We start from the raw sequence: 24,633 nt of genomic DNA on the forward strand, positions 1-24,633 counted from the left end.
CCACTGGAAGCAGAGACTCAGGCGGCTCTTTATTCATGATGTAAAGTCCCACAGGTAAATATCAGCGGGACCTGCTGCAGGCAGCCAGCAGTCACTGTGGTCTGTTCAGTGAGGAGTGCTGCTCTTCAAACCATCACGTCCCCCCAACACTTCCAGATCTAAACCAAGCACCTTTTATCCAAGGCCCTCGCGAATCTCCAAAGACATGTCCGGCCTTGGATGGCGGGGACGATGGCATGTTCTTCTGACAGTTCCGCCTCCTGACAGGATGGACTCACGTGCTAGTGTCTGACATGGTGTCGAGCATCATGTCGCTTTCATACATGTCACACTCCAGCGTTAGAGAAAAGTTCGGCGGCGTCCCCAACATGGTCTTTTCAAGGGCGGGCATGGAGGTATCCTCTGAAGTGACGTTGGCCTCCTCTGGTCTTGGTGTGGCGAGGGTGTTGGCTGGTTCTGATGATGATGAGGTGTTCAGCATTTTCATCAGGGCTGGCGTGTTGAAGCTCCCTCTCACCTTGTTGTTGATGTCTGTGCCTGGGAGGAAACAAATCCACATTAGGAAAGAAACGTGTTACATTTATCTGCAGCGCGGTGATGTGACGTGTCCACAAGTCAGTAATCACAGAATTCCAAAGATCGCATGCGAAAATTACTCGATTCCCCTGAACGTCACACAGCATGAAGTCAATTGGCTGAGACATGACTGTTTACGCTCACGACAATTCTTTCAAATCCAACAGAGTTTTGTCTGTCGACGTCCATCCCGATGGAATACTGATGGGGATGGTACAGGCATCGAAGGAAAATAAGACACATTAAACCGAGGCAAAAAGTGTGGATTAACACGCTTCTTTCATGTTGTTGTTGTCCTGCTACACACATGCATATCAAACACCTAATACTTTAACCATTTTATAGAATTTGCTTCATATTCATATTTCATAGAAATATTTAAAGTGTGTGTGTTAAGTAGTGAACCTCTGGCGGACTTTTGCTCAACTGTTTGGTAACAGTGGTGAATTAAATACACCCAGAGATCCCTTAAATGTGTAAAACTATAAAAATGTTTATGCTTAAAAAGAGAGCGACACACACACTTCTATTTTCTTTTTTACATTCCTCAAAACGATTAACCGATTATCAAAATACTTGTCAATTTAATAGTTGATTAACAATCAATCACTGCAGCTCTAGAACACTGATAACATTAGTGAGTAGCTGACAACACTCAAACTAAAATTTATCTCGTAAATTACACAATTGTCACATGAAGCTCATGGCGACGTTTTCAAAAAGATTATATTTGGATTGTTATCGTCACCATGACTAACGAGCACAATAAACAGGTCTGTGTTAAATTAAAAAAAAAAAAACTACGTCACAGTAAAGTCATGGTTAAGTAGTGTTGTCAATTAAAAATCACACAATTGTCCGTAGTTAGCTCACGATTATTTGCACATTTTTATCTTCAATCCATGCTGCTTCTTAACATATGATTTCAATTACTGAAATCTTGACATGAATTTGTGGCCTTGAAGTGCATCGTACCGACGTAGGCATCCGAACTACCGATGTACATCTCGATACAGTGGCCGAGCATCGTCAGCGAGAAGGTGTCGTCTCGTTTCAATCCAAGCGCCTGCAAAAGAGGAGATGCACAAAAAAAAAAAAAAAAAAAAAAGCTATCACCAACACCTGATGCTCCATTTTTAGAATTTACATATAGAAAAAACTAAACAAGCCTCATGTTCAAGCAGATAAGGTTCAGATTAAAAAAAAAAAAAAAAAAAATCATTTAAACAGCACAAAGCAGGTGTGGTTTTCTTTGCATTGTGATGACAGCGAACCTGTCCGATGGTTCTTATCATAACTTCATAAGTTAAAACCAGCGTGGAGCCTAAATGGAATAAATAAGTACCGTATGAAAGTAGTCGATTGCACTCTCAAAGTCCCCCATGAGGCTGTGCACGTATCCGATGGCAGCGTAGGTGGAGGAGTGCTGGGGGATTAAAACCAGGGCCTGGCGGTGGTACTCCAAAGCCTGCTCGTACTTTCTACACAACACACAAAACATCATCACCACCACTGACAAACTGAACAAAACCTTCTGAGAGAATGTATCCATTAAAGTGAACACAACAAATTAAAACAGCTCCCCCTGCTGGACAAATGAGTCCAGCAGACAAATGAGACCACCAAAGACAAACACTACCTCCAAGTGGGCAGCAGCAGGAATGACAAAGTATCACGTCATTCCAATGTTCAAATACGATACGATACACTTTATTGTCCCTTCCGGGAAATTTGTCTTAGACTCCAAGAGCTGCACAAGTAAAACTGCCATGACATAATTACATAACTCATACAAATTACATAACTTAATACACACATCAATAATACATATTGCACATCCCTAATACACATATCCAAATTACACATGCCCATATTACACAGCGGTCTCCCATAATAATTCATGCATATTGCACATATCCCTAAAAACACACACCCCTATTGCACAGCCATCTCCCACATATGGTTAAGGAAAATACTAACAGTGAATAGATAACACTAAAATAACAATGCCAACATGTCATTAACGCACAATCCTACTACCTATCCCAGGAACCATATTTAAGACTCTAATTGATGTGGGCACAAATGAGTTTTTAAAGCGATTCAATTTGCACTGAGGGACTCTGTATCGCCTACCAGACAGTAGGAGTTCATACTCAGGATAGAGGATGTGAGAAGGATCTGACAAAGCTCGCTGCACTCCTTTTGAGAACAGATTGTTCATACATGGACTGCAGGGAAGAGTTTCCCGTCCTCCCTACCACTTTCATAGCAGTCTTCACCAGACAAGCAAGCCTAGATTTTAACTGGACAGAGAGATTACCGTACCAAGATGACATCCCATACCGGATAATGCTTTCCAAAACAGCCTGATAAAACAAAAACAAGATTTTCTGCTCAACCCCAAACGCCCTAAGTCTGCGCAGAAAATATAACCTCTGCTGTAAACGAGAGCATAAGTTATTGACATGCGTTTCCCAGCTGAACTGGTTATCTAAGTAAACGCCTAGATACCTGTAAAAGCTGACCTGATTGACTTCATCATGGATTACCAGAGGGGTATGATCACCAATAGAACGAGGGTCAATTATCATCTCCTTAGTTTTCTTTACATTTATAGTAAGAAAGTTAGCATCACACCAGTGAACAAAAGACTGCACCTCCTCAAAGTAGTGATGGATCTGAGTCTTTATAAAGCAGACTGAGGACGGCAGTATCATCAGAAAATTTAAAAACATGATTTCCATGAAAGTGGCTAATGCAATCATTAGTATAGAGAGTAAAAAGGACAGGCGAACTGACACAACCCTGAGGTACGCCAGTACTGATGTTTTTAGAATCAGAGATAGTGTTATTAACTGACATTTTGAATTCTATCTATTAAAAAAGAATAAAACCATTTTATAATTATAGGATTTACTGACAGGTGAATTAATTTTTGAATCAGTAAATGAGGCTGTAACGTGTTAAAAGCTGAACTAAAATCAATAAATAAAAGACATGCGTAAGCCTTTGGGTCTTCGAGGTGTTTTAGTGACAGGTGGGTGATGCCATTAATGGCATCATCTGTACCCCGCCCTCTCCTATACGCAAACTGCAAGGGATCTAGATCTGAATTTATCTCAGACTTTAAAATAGACACCATATATTTTTCCAAACATTTCATAGCAACAGAGTTAAAGCTACCGGTCTAAAATCATTGTTAGTCGTTGGGCAGGGTTTTTTGGGTACTGGAACAATAATTGACTTTTTCCAGAGTAAAGGAACTGTGTGCTGATCCAAAGACTGCTGGAAAACCGGGCACCAGGCTGGTGTGAGCTCCTCTGCAAAAGTCTTTAAAAGAAAAGCTGAGATGCCATCTGGGCCAGCAGACTTATTTTTCTGAACCCTACTAAAAAGTAACTTAATTTTGCCTGGATCAACTACTAACCTGGGGCGCAAATCAATAGATGAAATGGAATTTAAAATGTTAACACGATCCAAAGAAAAATCCTGAGTCTCAAATCTCAAATAAAAGTCATTGAGCTCATTTGCTTTTTCCTGATCATCATCTGTTACAAAACTTTTCCTTTTTGTTACCATATTAGCTGCCACTTTCATTGAATCCCAAAGTTTTTTAGAGTCCATTGGGGCAAAATTCTGCTCAATATTGTCATTGTGCCTCTTCCTTGCATGCCTTAGCATTTGGTTCAGTTCTTTTTGCACAGTTTTTAACCCCATCCGGTCTTGATTCTTAAAAGCCATTTTTTTTTTACGGTTAATACAGTCTTTAACTTCCTTGGTTATGTAAGGCTTGTTGTTTGGATACATAATAATATCCTTTCTGGTAACCACACAATCAGTACAAAACTGTATGTAGTCTGTTATAGTATCCGTGGCCTCATCAATGTCCAGAGTATGAAAAATGTTCCAATCTGTGCAGAGGAAAGATCCCTTTAAAGCCTCTATGTTATCACTTGACTAAACAGGCACTGTCCTGATCTGTGGCTTGCTGCTCTTCAACACAGTCTTATAAGTTGGAATCAGATGTATTATGTTATGATCTGAATTAGACAAAGGAGGCTTTGCTCTGGCCCTGTAGGCATTCTTAATATTGCCATAACATTTATCTAAAATCTTGTCATCCCGAGTGGCACAAACAACATATTGATCAAATCCAGGGAGGGACAGTTCTAATTTACAACTATTAAAATCACCAAGTATAAAAACAGGAGCACCAGGCGTACGTTGCAACTGAAGGTGAACAAAGTCTGCAATTTGAGCTGCAGCTCGGGCTGCGTTTCCACTTGGGGGAACATAAACAGCAAAAATTAAAAATATTACCAAACTCCCTCGGAAGATAAAAGGGTCTCACGGAAAGACAACAGAAGTTCCACATCTTTGTTACACACCATCTCCCTGACGGTGTAATTCCTGCACCAGCCTTCATTGACGAACACACAGATGCCTCCTCCACAGCTCTTACCTGAGGATGCACTCCGGTCCGCTTGAATGACAGAAAAACCCTCCACATCAATAAGGGAGCTTGGAATATCCGCATGTAACCATGTCTCTGTGATCACAAGCAGGCCTGACTCCCGGTACTCAAAGCCTACTCTGGCATTGGTACGAAGCTCCTCCATCTTATTTCTCAGAGACCTCGCATTGCACAGGAATACCCGGCAGCGGTGGTCTGTTGCCTCTTCGGCGAAAACGCTGGCGTATTCCTCCTCGTCTGCCTCTTTTCCAATGACGTGCTCTGCGGGCCTGTTGTATCCTCAGCATCTCCGGCAGATCAGCCGGAGGCATGATTCCCGCAGATCGCAGGCAAAGAAGAGCGTCTCTGGGGTAGGTGAGTGATCGCTCACCTGCTTCCGCGTTCGGAAAAGTTTGGCAGATCCTCAGCAATTCCCAAAAAATCAGAATTATAAAAATTTGGTGCATAAATAACGCCATGGTGCTTTCCCCACACACACACTAACAAATAACAATCCAACAATTAAAATGTTTAAAAGTTTAAAACACAGCAGTTAAAACACAGCAGCCGCAACAGGAGTCCGGGTCGCCACAGAGCAGCGCCACCAGTTCATCAAATTACATGTCCAACAGAAGTTAGAGAAGTCTTGTTTTGGACAGGAATTGTTTTTGTGTGCCATCTTATTGCATGCAAATAGTACAAAAAAAAAATGCCTAAAGCATTCCCTGCATTTTAATGTAAACAGTTGTACATAACTTTGTTTTTGATACATCTATACATAGTTATAAAAATGGTTTGTTAAACAGATTTGTGGTTTTCACAGTTACAAAAAAAAAAAAAAACCTTTTCCTATTCAGATTATGTTTTTGTGTGAATTTTGGTTCACTGTGTTAATATAGAATGTCACAATGAAGAAAAAAATAAAGGAAAAAAAAAAACAAAAACCTGTGAAGTCACCCAGGTGAGGTTGTGTTGAAAAAAAGAGACACCAAACAACGCAAAGTCAAATTATGAAGGTCGTATTAAGAAGTAGTAAAAAGGCAAAATTATACCCTGGACTCCAGAGGGTTTAATTCAACAACACTCACTTCAGTTTTCGACATACGTGACCCAAGTTGTTTAACAATGGCTCCCATTTGTCCACAGTAACCTAAAAGAACCCAACAAAAACAAAATCATCAAAAAGCAACTAAAGATTATTTTTTAATATTCTTTGTGCCATTCATTTGTAAAATTAACACGTTAGGGATAAATAAAGATTCACCACCTCGTTCCCTATGGCTTTGATCTTGTCCATTGCTTCAAGAAATAACTTCTCAGCAGTCTTCCAGCTGAAACAGAAGATGTGGAAAGATTTCTTAGGCCACATCACAATGTTTAATAATGCAGACATCACTGTGGTGCATTTTACTGGTGGAGCATCAGTCGAGGATTTTTATTTATGTATTTTTTTTTAAGAGACCTGAAAATGTTTTGGGGAAGGAAATCATCAGTGGAAACCTTTTGTATGTGTTTTTTTTTTTTTTTTTAAGAAACCCAGTGTTCAGTATTTTAGGCCACTAAGAGATTCGGACGGTACAATTACCTTCAGCAAAAATACAGTATTACATAATATTTCAGTGTTGGCACACATATTCTCTCTCCCTTGTAGTGGTTGGATCCACAGTTTGACTTAAGCTATGTATTAATTTTGTTTTGATGATTTTATGGACTCTGTGCTAACCACTTTCATGATTGGAAGCATAATGTATTGTGCTTTGAATTCAAACAACAGTGAGTGATTGAGGGAAAAAAACCTCACTGATGTTAGCACATTAATGAGCCACATTATCTGCCTAATTAGCAAGACTAGAGTATTTATTTCACTAATGTGGCAGCTCCCAAATGTAGTTTTTGATGAAGTCCATTTTAAAATAGATGTGATGTTTTCTCTCCTTTCCTTAAGTCACACTTCACAAACCCACTTTGCATATTAGGTGGCTTTCCTCCTCTAAGCTGTGATTCTCTATGTGCAGGTATTTTTTTTTTTTTTTTTAAATAACCGAAATGTTCCTACACAGTCAGACACAAAATATGGGTTTTTAGCAGCACAGAGCTTACTAACTGATCTATGTGGAAAGATGCCAGGTTAGCTTATGCTGTTCATACGGTCAAACAGAAACAGTGTTTGGAACCATGGCATTTTCAAACCAGTCTACTTTGAAACTAGTAGTCTGTGATATAGAAACCAAACCGGTGTACTGGTTTAAAGATTTGATGAATCACAATTTGTGAATACCATTGCACAGGGAAAATCCATTGTCACAGCTAAACAGGAAGAACACATCTCAGTATCTTCACACTTTTCCTTTGGCTCAGTTTGCTTTCACAAAGGAGCATTTCAAATCTTTATGATCTTCATATCCTTAGGCCCCTGTTATTCACAGCAAACAACCCCCACCCAAATACCATGAAGGTTAATGTGTTTTTTTTTATATTTTCTACAACTCACTCTCCATTCTGAAAGGCGACGACAGCCACCTCATGTATGACAAACGGGTCCTCTGGAGCGATACTCAGCGCCTGGCTGAAGAACCGTTCTGCCAGCTTGGAGTTGTTGGTCAGCCCGTACTCCAGTCCAATATAGAGCATCGGTAAGTGACACCTGCACAACAGAAGCCAGTCGACAAAAGAGAAGGTTAACACTATTCCCAGCTTGTAAAGTACTTCTTTGTAGCAACAACTGCGCATGTATTAATAATTCACAACAGCGTCATTGAGCTTTTACTGTTGAGCAGATGCAGGAAGTGTAATGACATCAGCAGCAGCTTTACGCAACTTTGCCAATAAAACGAAAATGATTGAATTAAAGCTTGACAACAACTGACTGGTGAATTATTACTGACCAGTTGGCAACATCATGATGTGTCAGTGATGGACCTACCCTTTCATCAGCTGGGCAGCAGTAAAGTAGGCCGCCATGGCCTGGTCATGCTCACTTTCTACTGCAAATGAATGACCGTAAGCAATCCATGCAGGTCCATACGTGCGGTCCAAGGTGGTGGCTTTGCTACAAGAAACACACAACATCCAACATGTGACACAACTGACCTTAAAGACGTCGTACGCATGACAGTGCAACTACTCACCTAAGATATCGCCGTGCATGTTCATTTTTATGGCCAACCATCAGATAGTAGCATCCAACAGCAAACCAGGACACCTGGTACCAGGATTTGGATTTGGTTATTTAAAAGACAAAAACTAATCACTGAAATGTGATAACGTGACAGTACTTACTGGGTTGTTGGGATACAAGTCAACAAGTCTGTGTGACAGGTAAAATAACTCTGAAGGCAAAACAAAAAAGCTTGAAGCTGGAGCTAAATAAACATCTGGTCTGTAGAGCTCAGTTATGTCTGTATATAAAATCAAACAATAAAACTGATTTAAACAAGCAGCTATTTACCATTTGATTTGCCGAGCTCGACTAGAGTTCCTATGTGTACTGGTAAACAGTTGGCATGGAATGGATCTTTAACCATCACCCTGAAATACAAACAGCAAAGAAATGCATAAGGAAATTCTATAGTTCATTTCTCAATACTGACTGTAAATGCAATGTGGATGAAAGGACACAAAAACAAAAACAAACAAAAAAATGTCACAATTGCACGATTATGACAGAGTCAGTGGTCCTGCACAATCTGACCTTCAGTACGCCGTTATAAGGAATGTTCATTGGACCTACTGTGCACACTTAATGAAATGACAAATTCCAGTCTTTATTACCACAATTATTTTCTCAATTACCCATCCTGTCTAAAATGTCAGAAAATGCCAAACTAAAGTCCCAAGAGACTAATATGACATTTACGACAAACTGCACAAAATCTAACAGCACTCTGTGAACGCTCAATAGTATCTGACTAGTACGGACTGTGCGTCAGTAACGCTCACTTGGGTTCACTTGAGGTGAAGAGTGGATAAATGCCAGATTTGCAGTTTGTGACTGTGGGTGGCATAAGTGCCTTCATCCAATCCTTTCTTTAAAAAGCAACACGACTGATGACATTAGATGATGTGTTTTTCCTCTTCAATGTGTTCAGTTCCTGTAGATGACCATGTTGATCCTAAAATCAATCTTAGGTTTTCAGATGTTTTGCTGCAGATGTGATGACACGTGTCTATAGAACAACTTGCTAAAGTAAACAAAAGCTTTTATTAGAATCCAGGCCTTGACTCACACACACAGGATTATGCAATACAGCAACTGATGAAAAACAAAAAAAATCCACTATGTACAACATGAATAATAATCTAATTTGAGAAACATTAAAAATTCTTACATTCTACCTTCTGAAATATAAAGTGAAATCAAGAAATTTCTCTGACATTTTTGGCTTGAATAATAAAATATGCTGAAGGTAAGGCAAATGAGGTCTAGTGGTTAAGCGTTGGGTTTCAGACCAGATGATCTTCGGTTCAAACCCCAGCCAGACCGGAAAATCACTAAGGGCCCTTGGGCAAGGTCCTTAATCCCCGAGTTTCTCCCAGTGTGTTGTGAGCACCTTGCATGGCAGCACCCTGACATCAGTGTGTGAATGTGAGGCATTATTATTAGGTGGGGAACGATACACAAGAATCACGGTTTGATATGTACCTCGGTTTTGAGGTCATGGTTCGGTTCATTTTCAGTACAGTATGGGAATAAAATGCAAAGCCGAAAATTTGCCTGTTTAAACCAACAATTTATTGTAACATTATACAAACAGGAAAATAAAATAATTGCAAAGTGCTGCCTGGTATTAAGTTAAATAAAATGTTCTCAAATAAACAACAAATATATAAAAATATTATAAAAACAGCTTTTAATAAAACCTTTCCACAAGTAAAGCGCAACACAACGGTTCCAGCATGAAGCCCTGTTCAATTTTATTCAACCTTCATATTTTTTGCCAGAAAAATTAACTCGTCCAAAACTGTCACACTCTATAAGGAATTTTTTTTTAAAGATAATTAATTAAAGAATCCCTTTACCTTTGTACAATTTATTTTATTTTCTATCTCTTTCTATTTATAATAATACTGTGAATGTTATTGTGGCCTTAACTGTTCGTTTAATGTTTGTTAATATGTCTTTTTAAATAAAGTGTTGAAAACAAAATCATTCTGGGAGAGGCAAAAAGTGAGTAAAACCACCTTAAAATATTTAGAACCACAATTAAACTTGATTCTTGGTTGGTTTATTTATTTTGCCATTAAAATTGGCCATCACTTATTAAAATAAAATAACTTCTCAAGGCCAGGGCTTCTCAAAGTCTGGGGACTATTTAATCACAGTGCAGCAAACAATGTCAGTAGGTTGAGCGAGTCCAAGTGAGCTTTATGAGCAGAGATATCCTTCCGCTCAGTGCTTTACAGGCTGCTGCAGCCAGCGGAGGAGGGGGAGACACGCTGCCGCTTGGTGACAACAAAGACTTTCACTTTCAGTCACCAAACACCAGAAAAGTCTCCGGTAACACCAGGAAAAGTAGCTAGATTTGTCGCTATTTGCTTTTGAGAAAATAAGTCGTCAAGAGGGTTTGGAAAGTCGCCAGATTCAGTGAGAAAGTTGCCAAGTTGGCAACACTGAATGTAAACACATGCAACGTGAACAGCCCTGTACCGAACCGAATGTCCCGTACTGAAACGGTTCGATACAAATACATGTATCGTTACACCCTTAATAATTATAAAGTGCTTTGAGCTTCTGATGCAGATGGAAAAGCACTATATAAATGCAGCCCATTTATCATTTAAATGTTTCATCTAAGAGAAACACAAACAAATTTTAACATAAAAAAGAGAAAGTGCTCAGTAACCAGAAACATCATTGAACCCCACAAAATGACAGCGTAAATTCATAATAAGAAATAAAGTGTAGTTCATGTTCTACTCAAGTTACCATATTTTTCAGAATATGAGTTTCTTTTTTCTTTTTACTCTGACGCAATTTATATACACAAAAAAGCACACATTCTTTAATAATAACAAAAATAATAATTATTTATATTTGACTTTGCAGGAATCAAACCGTTCAACAAAATAAACTAATAAAAGAATAAATGCCAATTAATAAAACACACACTATAACAATGCATAAAAATCTCAAATTCAAGAGCTGATAATACAGAACAAAAAGGTGTGATTTACACTGCAGTGAGATTTATACTCCGGAATTATGGTATTTGACAAACTTGGGGGTGGCCAAGTACTCTGATTACAAAGACAGATGTGGAAAAAAAATGTTAGAAAAGCAATAGATGAAGTGACAAAACATTATTTATTTTGTTGATAAAATAAATAATATGATGGCTCAGACAGCAAAAGAAATATTTGCTTGCTATTATGTCATGTTTTTCCTGTGATTTTATAATATGGTGTTGTACGCTATTCTTCTTTAAAACAGCTTCATGTGATTTAAAAAGAAAATTAAAAAACAGCCACTTAGTTGTTTGATAGAAAAAGATATTAGAATTGTAAACACCTACATTGACGTGAGCTTGTAGCACATCTTAAAGTCACAGTTGTAATAATGCCGCTCAGCAAGTGACACGACTATATCCAGGTTGTCCTGGAGGCCGCTGACCATTTCTGGCACCACCAAATCACTGGGCTTGTTGTACTACAGAGGGAGGAAGAGGAGAGAAGCTGTGAGCTCATGAGCTGAAAAACCACAAAAACCATCGCAATGAACTCTGAAGGTCACACGGACAACCTGACACAAAACAACACTGGTCCGACTGGAAATCTGGTCTGGAATGTACTGTGCCAAAACATCTCTTTCCAACCTGCCATATCGTGGAATTCTGGGAATGTTAAAGACCCCATTGTGGTCATGTCGGTTCGGCTCGTCGTTTTCACAAGGAAACAGAAGATGTCCGGCTACACTTTGTGAAGTTCTGGTAACTTGGACCAGCCTCAATTTCCATCTTAACCAGATATTTGTAATGTCCATAGTCTGGATGTTAAGAAATCTATGGCCAAAACCACCTTTTGTTCCCCCCGCCCATGTTGTTATTACAATTTAGCCTGACAGTAAACAACAAAAGCTGCTAACAACACTATATCCCAAATCCTGTTTAAACTCTGAGACCCATCAGGCCACTGGAGCATGAAGTAAATGAGTCTACAATCAATCAATCAATCAATCAATTTTTTTATATAGCGCCAAATCACAACAAACAGTTGCCCCAAGGTGCTTTATATTGTAAGGCAAGGCCATACAATAATTATGTAAAACCCCAACGGTCAAAACGACCCCCTGTGAGCAAGCACTCGGCCACAGTGGGAAGGAAAAACTCCCCCCTAACAGGAAGAAACCCCCAGCAGAACCAGGCTCAGGGAGGGGCAGTCCTCTGCTGGGACTGGTTGGGGCTGAGGGAGAGAACCAGGAAAAAAAACATGCTGTGGAGGGGAGCAGAGATCAATCACTAATGATTAAATGCAGAGTGGTGCATACAGAGCAAAAAGAGAAAGAAACAGTGCATCATGGGAACCCCCCCAGCAGTCTACGTCTACGTCTATAGCAGCATAACTAAGGGATGGTTCAGGGTCACCTGGACAGGACAGTCGTACACAACCAAATCAAAGCCCCAATCTACATTGGCAGTTCAATTAGTAACCCACAGAGCCACCTGCTAGTTACAGCGTATAAAACAAAATGTGACCACAAGCAGGATCCATTTTAGTGACACGGCAAACAGTCTACATATGCTGGGCTTCACCATCTGAATTCCATAGAGCAGGTAGGTGAGTGCATAAGGAGCTAGTCTGTCAATATGTAGACCTGGGTTCGAATCCTGCTCAGGCGACCTGTATGTGTCATTGGCAAAACACTTAATCTATACTCAACAAAAATATAAACGCAACACTTTTGGTTTTGCTCCCATTTTGTATGAAATGAACTCAAAGATCTAAAACTTTTTCCACATACACAATATCACCATTTCCCTCAAATATTGTTCACAAACCAGTCTAAATCTGTGATAGTGAGCACTTCTCCTTTGCAGAGATAATCCATCCCACCTCACAGGTGTGCCATATCAAGATGCTGATTAGACACCATGATTAGTGCACAGGTGTGCCTTAGACTGCCCACAATAAAAGGCCACTCTGAAAGGTGCAGTTTTATCACACAGCACAATGCCACAGATGTCGCAAGATTTGAGGGAGCGTGCAATTGGCATGCTGACAGCAGGAATGTCAACCAGAGCTGTTGCTCGTGTATTGAATGTTCATTTCTCTACCATAAGCCGTCTCCAAAGGCGTTTCAGAGAATTTGGCAGTACATCCAACCAGCCTCACAACCGCAGACCACGTGTAACCACACCAGCCCAGGACCTCCACATCCAGCATGTTCACCTCCAAGATCGTCTGAGACCAGCCACTCGGACAGCTGCTGAAACAATCGGTTTGCATAACCAAAGAATTTCTGCACAAACTGTCAGAAACCGTCTCAGGGAAGCTCATCTGCATGCTCGTTGTCCTCATCGGGGTCTCGACCTGACTCCAGTTCGTCGTTGTAACCGACTTGAGTGGGAAAATGCTCACATTTGCTGGTGTTTGGCACGTTGGAGAGGTGTTCTCTTCACGGATGATGCAAAGGAGATGTGTTGCACTGCATGAGGCAAATGGTGGTCACACCAGATACTGACTGGTATCCCCCCCATGAAACAAAACTGCACCTTTCAGAGTGGCCTTTTATTGTGGACAGTCTAAGGCACACCTGTGCACTAATCATGGTGTCTAATCAGCATCTTGATATGGCACACCTGTGAGGTGGGATGGATTATCTCAGCAAAGGAGAAGTGCTCACTATCACAGATTTAGACTGGTTTGTGAACAATATTTGAGGGAAATGGTGATATTGTGGATGTGGAAAAAGTTTTAGATCTTTGAGTTCATCTCATACAAAATGGGAGCAAAACCAAAAGTGTTGCGTTTATATTTTTGTTGAGTGTACATCATCTCAGCCCATCTAGCTGTAAATGGGTACCGTCCTCGGCTGGGGAAGTATCCTGCGTCAGACTAGCGTCCCGTTCAGTGGGAGTCGCAGACTGTCATCTGCGTGACTCTGCGGAATCTGGGGATTGCACACACACACACCCCCCTATATGGACTTATTGTTTGAGATATTAAGTTTGGTCGTCTCAGCCTTTGTTATGGTGAGAGGCCATGAAAATTCAGTAAGGTATGTCTTCTATAATACATTCCAATTCTAAGGTAGAACTCTACTAGTGTATACTAAGGTATATTTAAATATCTAAAAAAAAGAAGAAGAGTAGAATAGAGTAGAGCAGAGCCACTTAGGTGCCTGGTCTTGAGAACCAGGGATGATAGGTTATATACATGCATAAGCAGACACATTCTGGTCTTAAACCTCTGGGGTCCGAGGGCATTTTTTGGGACAGTTCACTCGCCTGGCATAAATGTTTTATTACTGCTGTTAACAGCTCTCCCTGCATCCCACAATCAAGTTTTAGGTCTCTTTTTTTCAGGACAACCTGTGCTTTCAGAATATATATGGTTTTGTTGTGTTTTATAAGTGTAATAAAGGTTTACAATCAAAAATAGGCAAGGAAAAAAATAAAGCGAAAAATAATTTTCCACACACATTTATTCAAAACACACAGCAAACTATAACAAACAACTGTTTGACACTTTATAAAGGTAATTTGAGGTCTTGTGTGAAAGACTGTACAACAAAAAGGTTCAAACAATAAACACAAATGTACATTTTGAACAATATATACAAAATGGCCTATGCGTTTTGTTATTTTGATATGGTAAACAGTGCTTTACGCCGAGAAAGCAACAGAGTTATCCAGTAACATTTACATGCAAACTAGTGGAGCAATCCTGATAGTTACACACTCTGAGCACGTGAGATTGTCATCAGAGGCTCTCGTCTGCACCGTTTGCTTTCACTGATCACTGTGCGTAATGGCGCAGGGTGCACTGAGTATGTACTAATAGTATGTACTCATTGTAGCACCCAGGGGACTATTCAAACAGGCCAACTAGTAAAAAAAAAAAAAAAATCACTCCTGAAAACAATCTTTGACTTTTCACGTGAAGTAAATCTGCCCTATGATTGGATTTTGGAAAACCATGTGACGGTGAACTAATTCCGATTGGGCACTCTTATTGCGCACGTCATCACACAGCTTCTATGAGGAGTACAAAGATGGCCGATGGCTGGCTCGAAAGTCCGTGGAGTTATCTTTTCAGCAAAAAAAAGTAAGTTTCTATCTCATATCATTAAAAAGTTATTTATAATTTAGTAAAGCTTGGTCTCAGCCATCGTATACAACAGTGTTGGCCCCAGAGGGTTAACCCAGTGCATAATATGGCTGTGGAAAACACGCATCCGACATAAGACCCAATTTCATGCACAACTCCTAGCTTATGATTCAATAAACGCTGGGCTCAAGACTCACAAAATTGTCAAAATATCTCATATTACAGGGGGGAGGCACTACAACCTCAATCTACACACTATAGTCTGCCAAACATGTAAGCACATGGTCTACTGTAATGAACTGATCGTGTAAGTTTGGCGACACAGCGATTTGTCTGACAGCATGGACTTTGCTTTAAGGTGAATTCCGGAGCCACTGGTGTTACGTTCAGTTAAGTCTTGTTGTAGACATGGATAAGGATTAACTTCCTGTCTTATCGTAGCCATAACTGTGCGAGTCATCAATATTTGTGAATCCAGCTATAGAAAGAAAGCTGGTGGACCCCATATGGTGACACTTTGTAAAAATGTATGCTGGAGTGAAAATATTTGCAACATTTTGACCCTGAGCCAATGCAGATTTCACTTTTTCATGAATAAAGGTGATAACCTGAGAATTTAGAAAAGTCTCTTTACCTTCTTCAACTTATTCTCAAACAGGAAGTGTAACAGCTCCTCCTCTTCCTCAGTGCACTGCTGATTCAGTGGAAGCGAGCCCAGGAAGTCTTTTTCTGATGACAAATACAGACTTTATGTCAGACATGAAAACATGATTTATTTATTTTTTACAAATCATTTCTAAAGCTCGGTTTCACCTTCCTGCGCTGTCAACATGTGGTGGGATGTTAAAAGGTCAAAAGCTTCAAAGCAGTACACGTCCAGTTTCAAGGCCTCTTTGTAGCTGGAGGTGGCCAGCAGCCGGTTGTCCATGGCATCATAGATCTTACCCCGCAGGAGGCAGATGGAGCTGCTGATCTGAAACATTTCAGAGCAAAGAGCTCTTGGAGAAACTAAAAAGACAGCAGGGTCACGACCAGAACAATCAAATTAGTATTCAGCCAGCCGTTTCTGTAGATCACTGTAGAGCCAACTGGGTTAACCCTACCACTGTAGAGGTCGGATGGACTAAAGCCGGGATCGTAGATGTAAATGTTTAACATTAAAAAAGAAGGGAGTCAATAAAGATAAAATATTTCCAATTTGTGGTAAGTAGTTTTTGAGAGTACTGTAAAATTTCACCAATATAAATGTCAACAATATATATGTTTACAATATAAAAACTCCAAAAAGCAAAAAGCTTGTAATGCAGTGTTTCCTTTATAGCTACAGCATCATACAGTATGCCTGGTGGGCCGCCAGGCCAACGTGAAGCCCCGCCAGGTCAGAAATATTTTGTTGATGCCAACAAAAAACATGACTAAATATCCAACAATTCTGGATTCTGGTATTTTCTTACACAAACAAGCTTCTGTGGACTGACTGCTTTTTAAAGTGATTTTGCAACGTGCTAAATGGATTATTAAGAGAGCAGGTGGTTATGGAGCTGGCCTGCCAATATGCAGACCTGGGTATGAATCCTGCCTGTACTCTGGATTACAAGCGGTCAGCTGACAATATGTGGAAAAACTCCCACTATGGTCTGCTTCAATTAACATTAGCAGTCAGAGCTTTCAACAGGAGTCAGAATCTGACATCTACTTCACAGATTTTGGCAAAAGTCAGAGATTACCCTCAACCTCCGAATATGTTTTTTGCACTGCTGACTTTTTCAAGAAACACATACACTGTTCACATGATCTATTGGTGCTCTTAAAAGTCCTTCTCGGTAACTCCTGTGTCCCACGAGACATCTACGCTGCTAAAGGCAAAAGCGCCATTAAAAAAATGTACAGATGAACAGTGAGCAGTGCACTATGGAGCTTGAAAGAAAATTTTCTCAGAAACAGTGATGAACACTAAAATAAATAAAATGTTTTCAGATTTTATAAACTAAACCAGTGTTTCCCAAAGCTGGTCCAAAGGATCCCAACTGCTGCACATTTTCCATGAGTTCCTGATTTACTCAGACCACATCTGCAAAGTTAGGCATGTTCAGAAAATCAACAGCTTGTTGAACAATGGAACTCTGATTTGGCTCAATGTGCAGTTTAAGCAGGGAGAAATAGAAAATGCAGACATTAATTTGGATCCCAAGGACAGAGGGTTGGGAAACAACTAAATGAATAACTGCAATCTGAACTGAGATTCAAGGTGACATAAATAATTATAGTTGGGGCATCAAATCCCCCACAGCCATGAACTGGCTCAGCTAAGCTTAGAGATATCACATTTTTTTTTTTAAAATGAAGTGATTTTGTGGTCGTTTAATGAATGAATAATGAAATCATTATTATATATAGCATATAATAATATAATATATACCTCACAGTGAAAGCCACCTCTCTGAGATCTTGCGAGATTTAGCGGGATTTGAAACAAATAGGGTGCATTAATTGCCGGCTACTGAAAGCAACACTCTCCATAGCCATTTAACAGCTACGGAGTCTTGCCCTTTTAAAAATATTTTTTAATAGGCTTGTCTGATAATATATATTAAACTGAGCCAAAATTATGGATGTTTTCTGACATTTTTCTAACAGCCTGAAGATTCAATGAACTCTGAGCAGTGAAGCATTTTGTAGCTACAATTTCAGTTTGTCAAGCTGCTCGATTAGCATCTGACAGCAGATTTATCAAATCATGTATCACTTTGTGAAAATGTATAACTCCATTTACAGTAACAGAACTAAGCTTTAACAGAGTGTGATTACTGAGCAAATCTGGACAAAAATGGAAGATTGAGCAACACTGACTTCAGCAGCAGCTGAGACTTACAGAGGCAGGAGACATGTCCCAGTCCTTCGTCGAGTTTGGAATCCCATTGTCATCCTTTCCGCTCTTGCCCAGTAGCTTCTTGCTAGCTGGCTCCTCCATATCCAAGATGTCCAAGGCCTGCTGGAACTCTTTGGCAGCATACTAGTAAAAATAGTCAAAGACCTCTGTGGATCACTAAAACTATTCTGACATCATGTAAAGAGTGGAAATCTTATTTATTATTCAATGCAACCACAGAGGCTGCCTGTATGATTTTTTAAAGAGTGTTTCCTGCCCGTGTCAAGTGTCTTTATGGTCAAACTGGTTCTCAGACAGGCTGTGCTGCATGTTGCGCTCTGGTTAAGCACTGGTAAGCCGCCGGCTCAGTGCACTGCTGTCCTCGGTCATGCACCTAGACTGAGCAGGTGGGCTAATTTGATGATCTCAGAAAAGTGACTTCTGATTGCTCATGGTTCTAGTACACTTCTGAGACTAGATTAAAGACGAACGGTGGCTCAGTAGCCTCATACAAAAAAAAAAAAGTGTGTCTGACAGCAATAGACAAATACAATATGGCAAACAGAAATTTTTATACATGTTTTGCTAGAAATATGCATGCTGTTTTTGGCATCAAGTCCGATTCATCCTTATGTTATAGTTACTTACATGGCACCTCGCAGCGAGATACTGACAGGCTCCATACAACTGCAGAAGAAGGAAAACCATGGCTTTATGTTCAACATAAAACTGACATGATTAAAACCGTGTTTCTGATGCTGAATTACCTTGTCAAGTTTGCGGGAGCGGAGGGCATGGGAGGCTCTGTGGTACTGTGAGGTCAGGTAAAGGCACTGAGCGAGCCAGTAGATGTCCTGGGGATCCTCTGCATAGACAGGAAACGTAATCAATGACCTACAACTAGTACGTAGTACCTGACCTACAAGCACGATGTGCATTAAACAATACAACTGTTCTGCACGGGATGCAGCCGGAGTTAGATTTGTGCCATCAATGTCAAAGGAAATGCTTTTGAGAAAAACTACAGATTGTTAATTTTTATTTATGTCCAGAGATTAAGGATCCAGTGACCAATTTCATATTTATTTACTTAAAAACTCAATAAAATGTTATTGACATAGAAAATCTGTAAAGCCAACTTTTAGTACACAGAAAATTCACAGGAGGCATTGATAAGGGCATCGATAAGGAACCGGATTGATAGATAAAATCTTATCAATACCCATCCCTTATCATTTATGTTATGTTAGTTATGTGTTAGTTAAAAACACACAATGTTTGAATGTTTAAAAAACGATGTTTAAAATATGACAAAAGATAAAAACAGAAGAATAAAAGTTCTTAAAAAACATGTTGAAAATGTTTACAAAGGCTGTAAAATGTGTAAATGCATAGACAGCTCCTTAAAAACACACAAATACTTTTAAAATGTGTTCAAGATGTGTAAAAGAATAAAAAGAAACAGACAAAGATATTGAAATTGTGTGCATGTGTTGGTGGGGGGGGCGCAGCTATTCATTTGTTCTCTGAGGGGGGGCTCACTGTCCAACACTTTGAAACTCCTGTTCTAAACCATTTATGATAAAGTAATTTGTACAGTTGCTATGCAGCTGAGATATCATGTTTAGAGTTGTGTTTTGGCACCGGGAGCATGCAGCATGCTTCCAGAAACCTTGCTGCATATTCAAAATTAGACACAAAACGCCAGCAACTTTTAAGCTGACATTTTATATAAAATTAGTGTAAAATTTCACAAATGAGATGGCTGCCGAGGTTTTATGAGATGCTGTCATTTGCATAAGAAAATAAGACAGACATAAAATGGACAAAATACTGAAGGCATACTGCTGTGACAAAAAACAAAAACAAAAAAAAATCAAACATTTAACAAACTGCACAGTAAATTCAACCCAGTGGTAACGACGAGATGTAATCAATTCATAAACTTAATGAAAAAAGTTTACATTTACACTTTTTGTCACAGTGCTAAAGTGGCTGATGGCAGCTCTCCCCTGCTCACAGATTAATCATACCATCTGTAAAAACTGACATCAAAACACAAATGAACTGGACTGTGACACCCCTAATGTGTAGGTTTGTCCAAATTTAATCAGTCTGTCAGGTTGTGACTCGAATAATAATGCACGGCTTCTCGTTGTTTAATCCTTAATTATAAATGCATGCTTTAACACATTGTAATTTATTGTACATGGAATTTCTAAATTAATCAATTCCCAGTTCTGGACCACTGTTGGTTCCGGATCACTGCTGTAATATTTGAACCGCTGTTTCTCATAATCAGTGCTAATAAGCTAATACTTGTACCAATGGAAAGACTGACGTTTTGTCTACAAACGACCACAAGCTTGACCGGATCCAGCCATCCTTGTGATCAGCAGAGGAATCAAAACATCTGGTGTCTGCGGTGTGCATGCTTTTTCTCACTCACTCATTCCTGCAAGTTTGAAAGTAACGATCTCTAAGACGTAGCAAAGGTGAGTTAGCCATTCAGTGTTATTGGTTCTAGAGTGGGAAAATAATTCCTTACTTGGGTAGAATATGTCAGTGCATTATGTCTTGCTGTTTAATTGTTGCACACATTTATCTCTGACACGAAAATTTGCCGGTTGCGGATCACTGAAGCAGCAGCCTCGTGTCAGTACTTGTGAGCCATGTGGACTTTGGGGGTCATCTCAACATCATGAATGGGCATGAATGTGGGGGCTTTTACTTTTAAATTCGGGAGAAATCTCACCTCCAAACTTCATTTTTTGCTTGTAAAAACGTTCAACAGTGCCTTTCAAACTAAGTAAATTCTCATTTAATAATTATAATTTATATTATTTTGTGTTCAAAACATATTCTCTGGCACAGTGTGTATCATTCTGCATTTAGAAGGGTTCCAGCCAGATGTCAGGAATGCCCCCAAAGTGACACAGAATGTCGTGATCCAGAACCGGTAAAAGTGATCCATTTCTGGCAAATATTTGCACCACACATAATGTGGCTTCACACTTTAAGTAGAAGGGCTACCCCATCCAGACTTGTTCAGCTAAATAACATCCAAATACCCAATACAACAATACACAATAAAAGACATTCAGTTACATTATGGCTCCGTATAGCGGGACTTTAAAAAGGTGATCCGGAACTGGGAAACTCTGTACTGTGTCTTTACGCACTTTGAATCAATTCATTAACTCGTTGTTCCAGCTTGAGAATAAAACATCAGTCTGCTGTACACAGGGGGGCACCGCCCTGACAGACAGACAGACAGACCGACCCCCCCCCGCAGGAAGTTCGAACCGCCCGTGGTCATCATTAAAACTGTTACTTTAAATGTGGAGAAAACACAAAAGTTCCGACTCACCGTGTGAAAGAGAAGCTATCTTATCAGCCCAGAACAGAGCACTATGATACTGTTGCTGCAAACACAAAGAGACCATGCGTCACTGATGCGAACACATTAGCATGTAGCTGTTTCTTCTGGTCTAATTTAACCAAATCCTGTTTTATCGTTAGGCAGAGAGGCTAAACAACAGCAGCGGTCTGTGGCTGAGACTAACTGTGCTCTCCGGCTAGCTTTAGTTAGCTCCACATAAAACCACAAAACGAGTCACCTGGTCGATGTACAGCCGCACGCGCTTCCGTAGTCTATCCAAATTCATCTTATTATTGGTGCTCCAAGTACAGAAGTACTATCAAAACAGTTTCATAATGTGTTATGCTCTGCGTCTGCGTAAAAAACAATAATAATAAAATCAAATCCGCGGCTTCTTTCTGTAACAAGTGTTCTGCTAAAACTGAGCCGTGTGGAAACCAGAACCGAGTAAAAAGGTTCCGACTCCTCATCCTTTATTCTTCTTCCTCTGTCGTGTTTATTGGCGGTTTGCAAATCGGCAGTAAATTACACTGAACTGTATTCTGTTGAATAACCCCGTTCCCTTCAAATATGCCAACATACCTCCAAGCTGGTGGTGTAAGTGTAGAAAAAGAGAGTAATCCCTGTAGTGTTAAACTGTTCTGTCCTCCTGTTCTGACATTGTCTAATAGAATTCTTCTTTGTCTGTTATAGGTTTGGCACTCCAATAACACATGCTCTGCCATCCCTTCTGTGGCATCTCAAACACTGACCGGTTTCATGTTTTCCAGTGATGTTCAGGGTATGATTTAAACCCTTGTGACCTATACGTAGTGATTACTTCTTCCCTGCGACTCCATCACCCTGAATTTTATGTAAAAACCAACCCTTAGATTCCCTGTCCCATAGCTTTTGCCGCGTTTTGTTCATTTCTGTCTTGATTGTTTTGACTTCAGATTTCCTAAGTGGAATGTTGATCTGTATTTCTGATTTCAGAGCTGCTTTTGCCAGCTGCCAGTGCAAGCAAAATCACTAGCACTTCCACAGAAAAAACAGCTAATTCTGATCCAATTACATTTTTTTCCGTAAATCTGATTGGTTAGTCGTGTGAGATTTCAGACCGTATAATATTGGGTGTAGGGTGGCAAAATTTTAGACCGTTTTACATTTGGATGTATTACTCAGCACCCTGACGGCGTGCGCTGCTATGCAGATGTCAATAATGACGGTGTCAGTCTGAATTACCTACAGAAAAATAAACCGTGCCAACAATGGAATTGGATTAGAATGGGAATAACCCCCTTGTGTCTAATGATTTGCGGACGTTCATGCTGGATCACAGTTACAAATATCTTTTTTACTGGTTTTGCTACACGTCGCCGATAAAACTCCTTTTTACTGTCTCCGCTAAAGCTCAATTTGTGACCATATAACCAGCATGAACATTCGGAAATCATCAGACACAACAGGGTTATTCCCTAAATGATCTGACGGTCTTTTTATGACTGAATCATGAAACTGGGGAATATAGAGCACCGCAGTCTCATTTGAATCCTGCGTGATATTGCGGGATTTGACCACTTAGGGGGACCTCCGCTGCCATTGTGCAATACAATCAATTTCAATCAATCAATTTTTTTTTTATATAGCGCCAAATCACAACAAACAGTTGCCCCAAGGCGCTTTATATTGTAAGGCAAGGCCATACAATAATTATGTAAAACCCCAACGGTCAAAACGACCCCCTGTGAGCAAGCACTTGGCAACAGTGGGAAGGAAAAACTCCCTTTTAACAGGAAGAAACCTCCAGCAGAACCAGGCTCAGGGAGGAGCAGTCTTCTGTTGGGACTGGTTGGGGCTGAGGGAGAGAACCAGGAAAAAGACATGCTGTGGAGGGGAGCAGAGATCAATCAGTAATGATTAAATGCAGAGTGGTGCATACAGAGCAAAAGAGAAAGAAACAGTGCATCATGGGAACCCCCCAGCAGTCTACGTCTATAGCAGCATAACTAAGGGATGGTTCAGGGTCACCTGATCCAGCCCTAACTATAAGCTTTAGCAAAAAGGAAAGTTTTAAGCCTAATCTTAAAAGTAGAGAGGGTGTCTGTCTCCCTGATCTGAATTGGGAGCTGGTTCCACAGGAGAGGAGCCTGAAAGCTGAAGGCTCTGCCTCCCATTCTACTCTTACAAACCCTAGGAACTACAAGTAAGCCTGCAGTCTGAGAGCGAAGCGCTCTATTGGGGTGATATGGTACTACGAGGTCCCTAAGATAAGATGGGACCTGATTATTCAAAACCTTATAAGTAAGAAGAAGAATTTTAAATTCTATTCTAGAATTAACAGGAAGCCAATGAAGAGAGGCCAATATGGGTGAGATATGCTCTCTCCTTCTAGTCCCCGTTAGTACTCTAGCTGCAGCATTTTGAATTAACTGAAGGCTTTTTAGGGAACTTTTAGGACAACCTGATAATAATGAATTACAATAGTCCAGCCTAGAGGAAATAAATGCATGAATTAGTTTTTCAGCATCACTCTGAGACAAGACCTTTCTAATTTTAGAGATATTGTGTAAATGCAAAAAAGCAGTCTTACATATTTGTTTAATATGCGCTTTGAATGACATATTCTGATCAAAAATGACTCCAAGATTTCTCACAGTATTACTAGAGGTCAGGGTAATGCCATCCAGAGTAAGGATCTGGTTAGACACCATGTTTCTAAGATTTGTGGGGCCAAGTACAATAACTTCAGTTTTATCTGAGTTTAAAAGCAGGAAATTAGAGGTCATCCATGTCTTTATGTCTGTAAGACAATCCTGCAGTTTAGCTAATTGGTGTGTGTCCTCTAGCTTCATGGATAGATAAAGCTGGGTATCATCTGCGTAACAATGAAAATTTAAGCAATACCGTCTAATAATACTGCCTAAGGGAAGCATGTATAAAGTGAATAAAATTGGTCCTAGCACAGAACCTTGTGGAACTCCATAATTAACTTTAGTCTGTGAAGAAGATTCCCCATTTACATGAACAAATTGTAATCTATTAGACAAATATGATTCAAACCACCGCAGCGCAGTGCCTTTAATACCTATGGCATGCTCTAAT

The 24,633-nt window shown here is 39.9% G+C and overlaps 1 protein-coding gene across 1 annotated transcript; it reads right to left on the reverse strand.

Moving 5' to 3' along the window:
• On the reverse strand, positions 1 to 21,944 carry cdc16 (cell division cycle 16 homolog (S. cerevisiae)). The gene is made up of 18 exons (XM_034186759.1): positions 21,788 to 21,944; positions 21,538 to 21,592; positions 18,935 to 19,032; positions 18,816 to 18,854; positions 18,171 to 18,311; positions 16,112 to 16,271; positions 15,933 to 16,027; positions 11,545 to 11,678; positions 8,481 to 8,560; positions 8,312 to 8,361; positions 8,161 to 8,234; positions 7,956 to 8,081; positions 7,524 to 7,676; positions 6,300 to 6,363; positions 6,121 to 6,182; positions 1,922 to 2,057; positions 1,552 to 1,642; positions 1 to 537 (listed from the first exon to the last, which is right to left on the reverse strand). The coding sequence occupies exons 1-18, from the start codon at positions 21,833 to 21,835 to the stop codon at positions 275 to 277; spliced, it is 1,869 nt and encodes a 622-aa protein (XP_034042650.1). The 5' UTR covers positions 21,836 to 21,944; the 3' UTR covers positions 1 to 274.
• Between the last annotated feature and the right edge of the window lie 2,689 nt (positions 21,945 to 24,633).

This window comes from Thalassophryne amazonica, chromosome 14, assembly GCF_902500255.1.
Source record: "Thalassophryne amazonica chromosome 14, fThaAma1.1, whole genome shotgun sequence".
NCBI lineage: Eukaryota > Metazoa > Chordata > Actinopteri > Batrachoidiformes > Batrachoididae > Thalassophryne > Thalassophryne amazonica.

What these genes read in the sequence shown, in the direction of transcription:
- cdc16 (XM_034186759.1), bottom strand. Translation starts at nt 21,835, where the DNA reads ATGAATTTGGATAGACTACGGAAGCGCGTGCGGCTGTACATCGACCAG. An exon ending in ATCTCGCTGCGAGGTGCCAT is followed by an intron (nt 18,312 to 18,815) that starts GTAAGTAACTAT and finishes TATTTTTACTAG; the next exon opens with TATGCTGCCAAAGAGTTCCA. An exon ending in TAGTTCGGATGCCTACGTCG is followed by an intron (nt 538 to 1,551) that starts GTACGATGCACT and finishes GTTTCCTCCCAG; the next exon opens with GCACAGACATCAACAACAAG.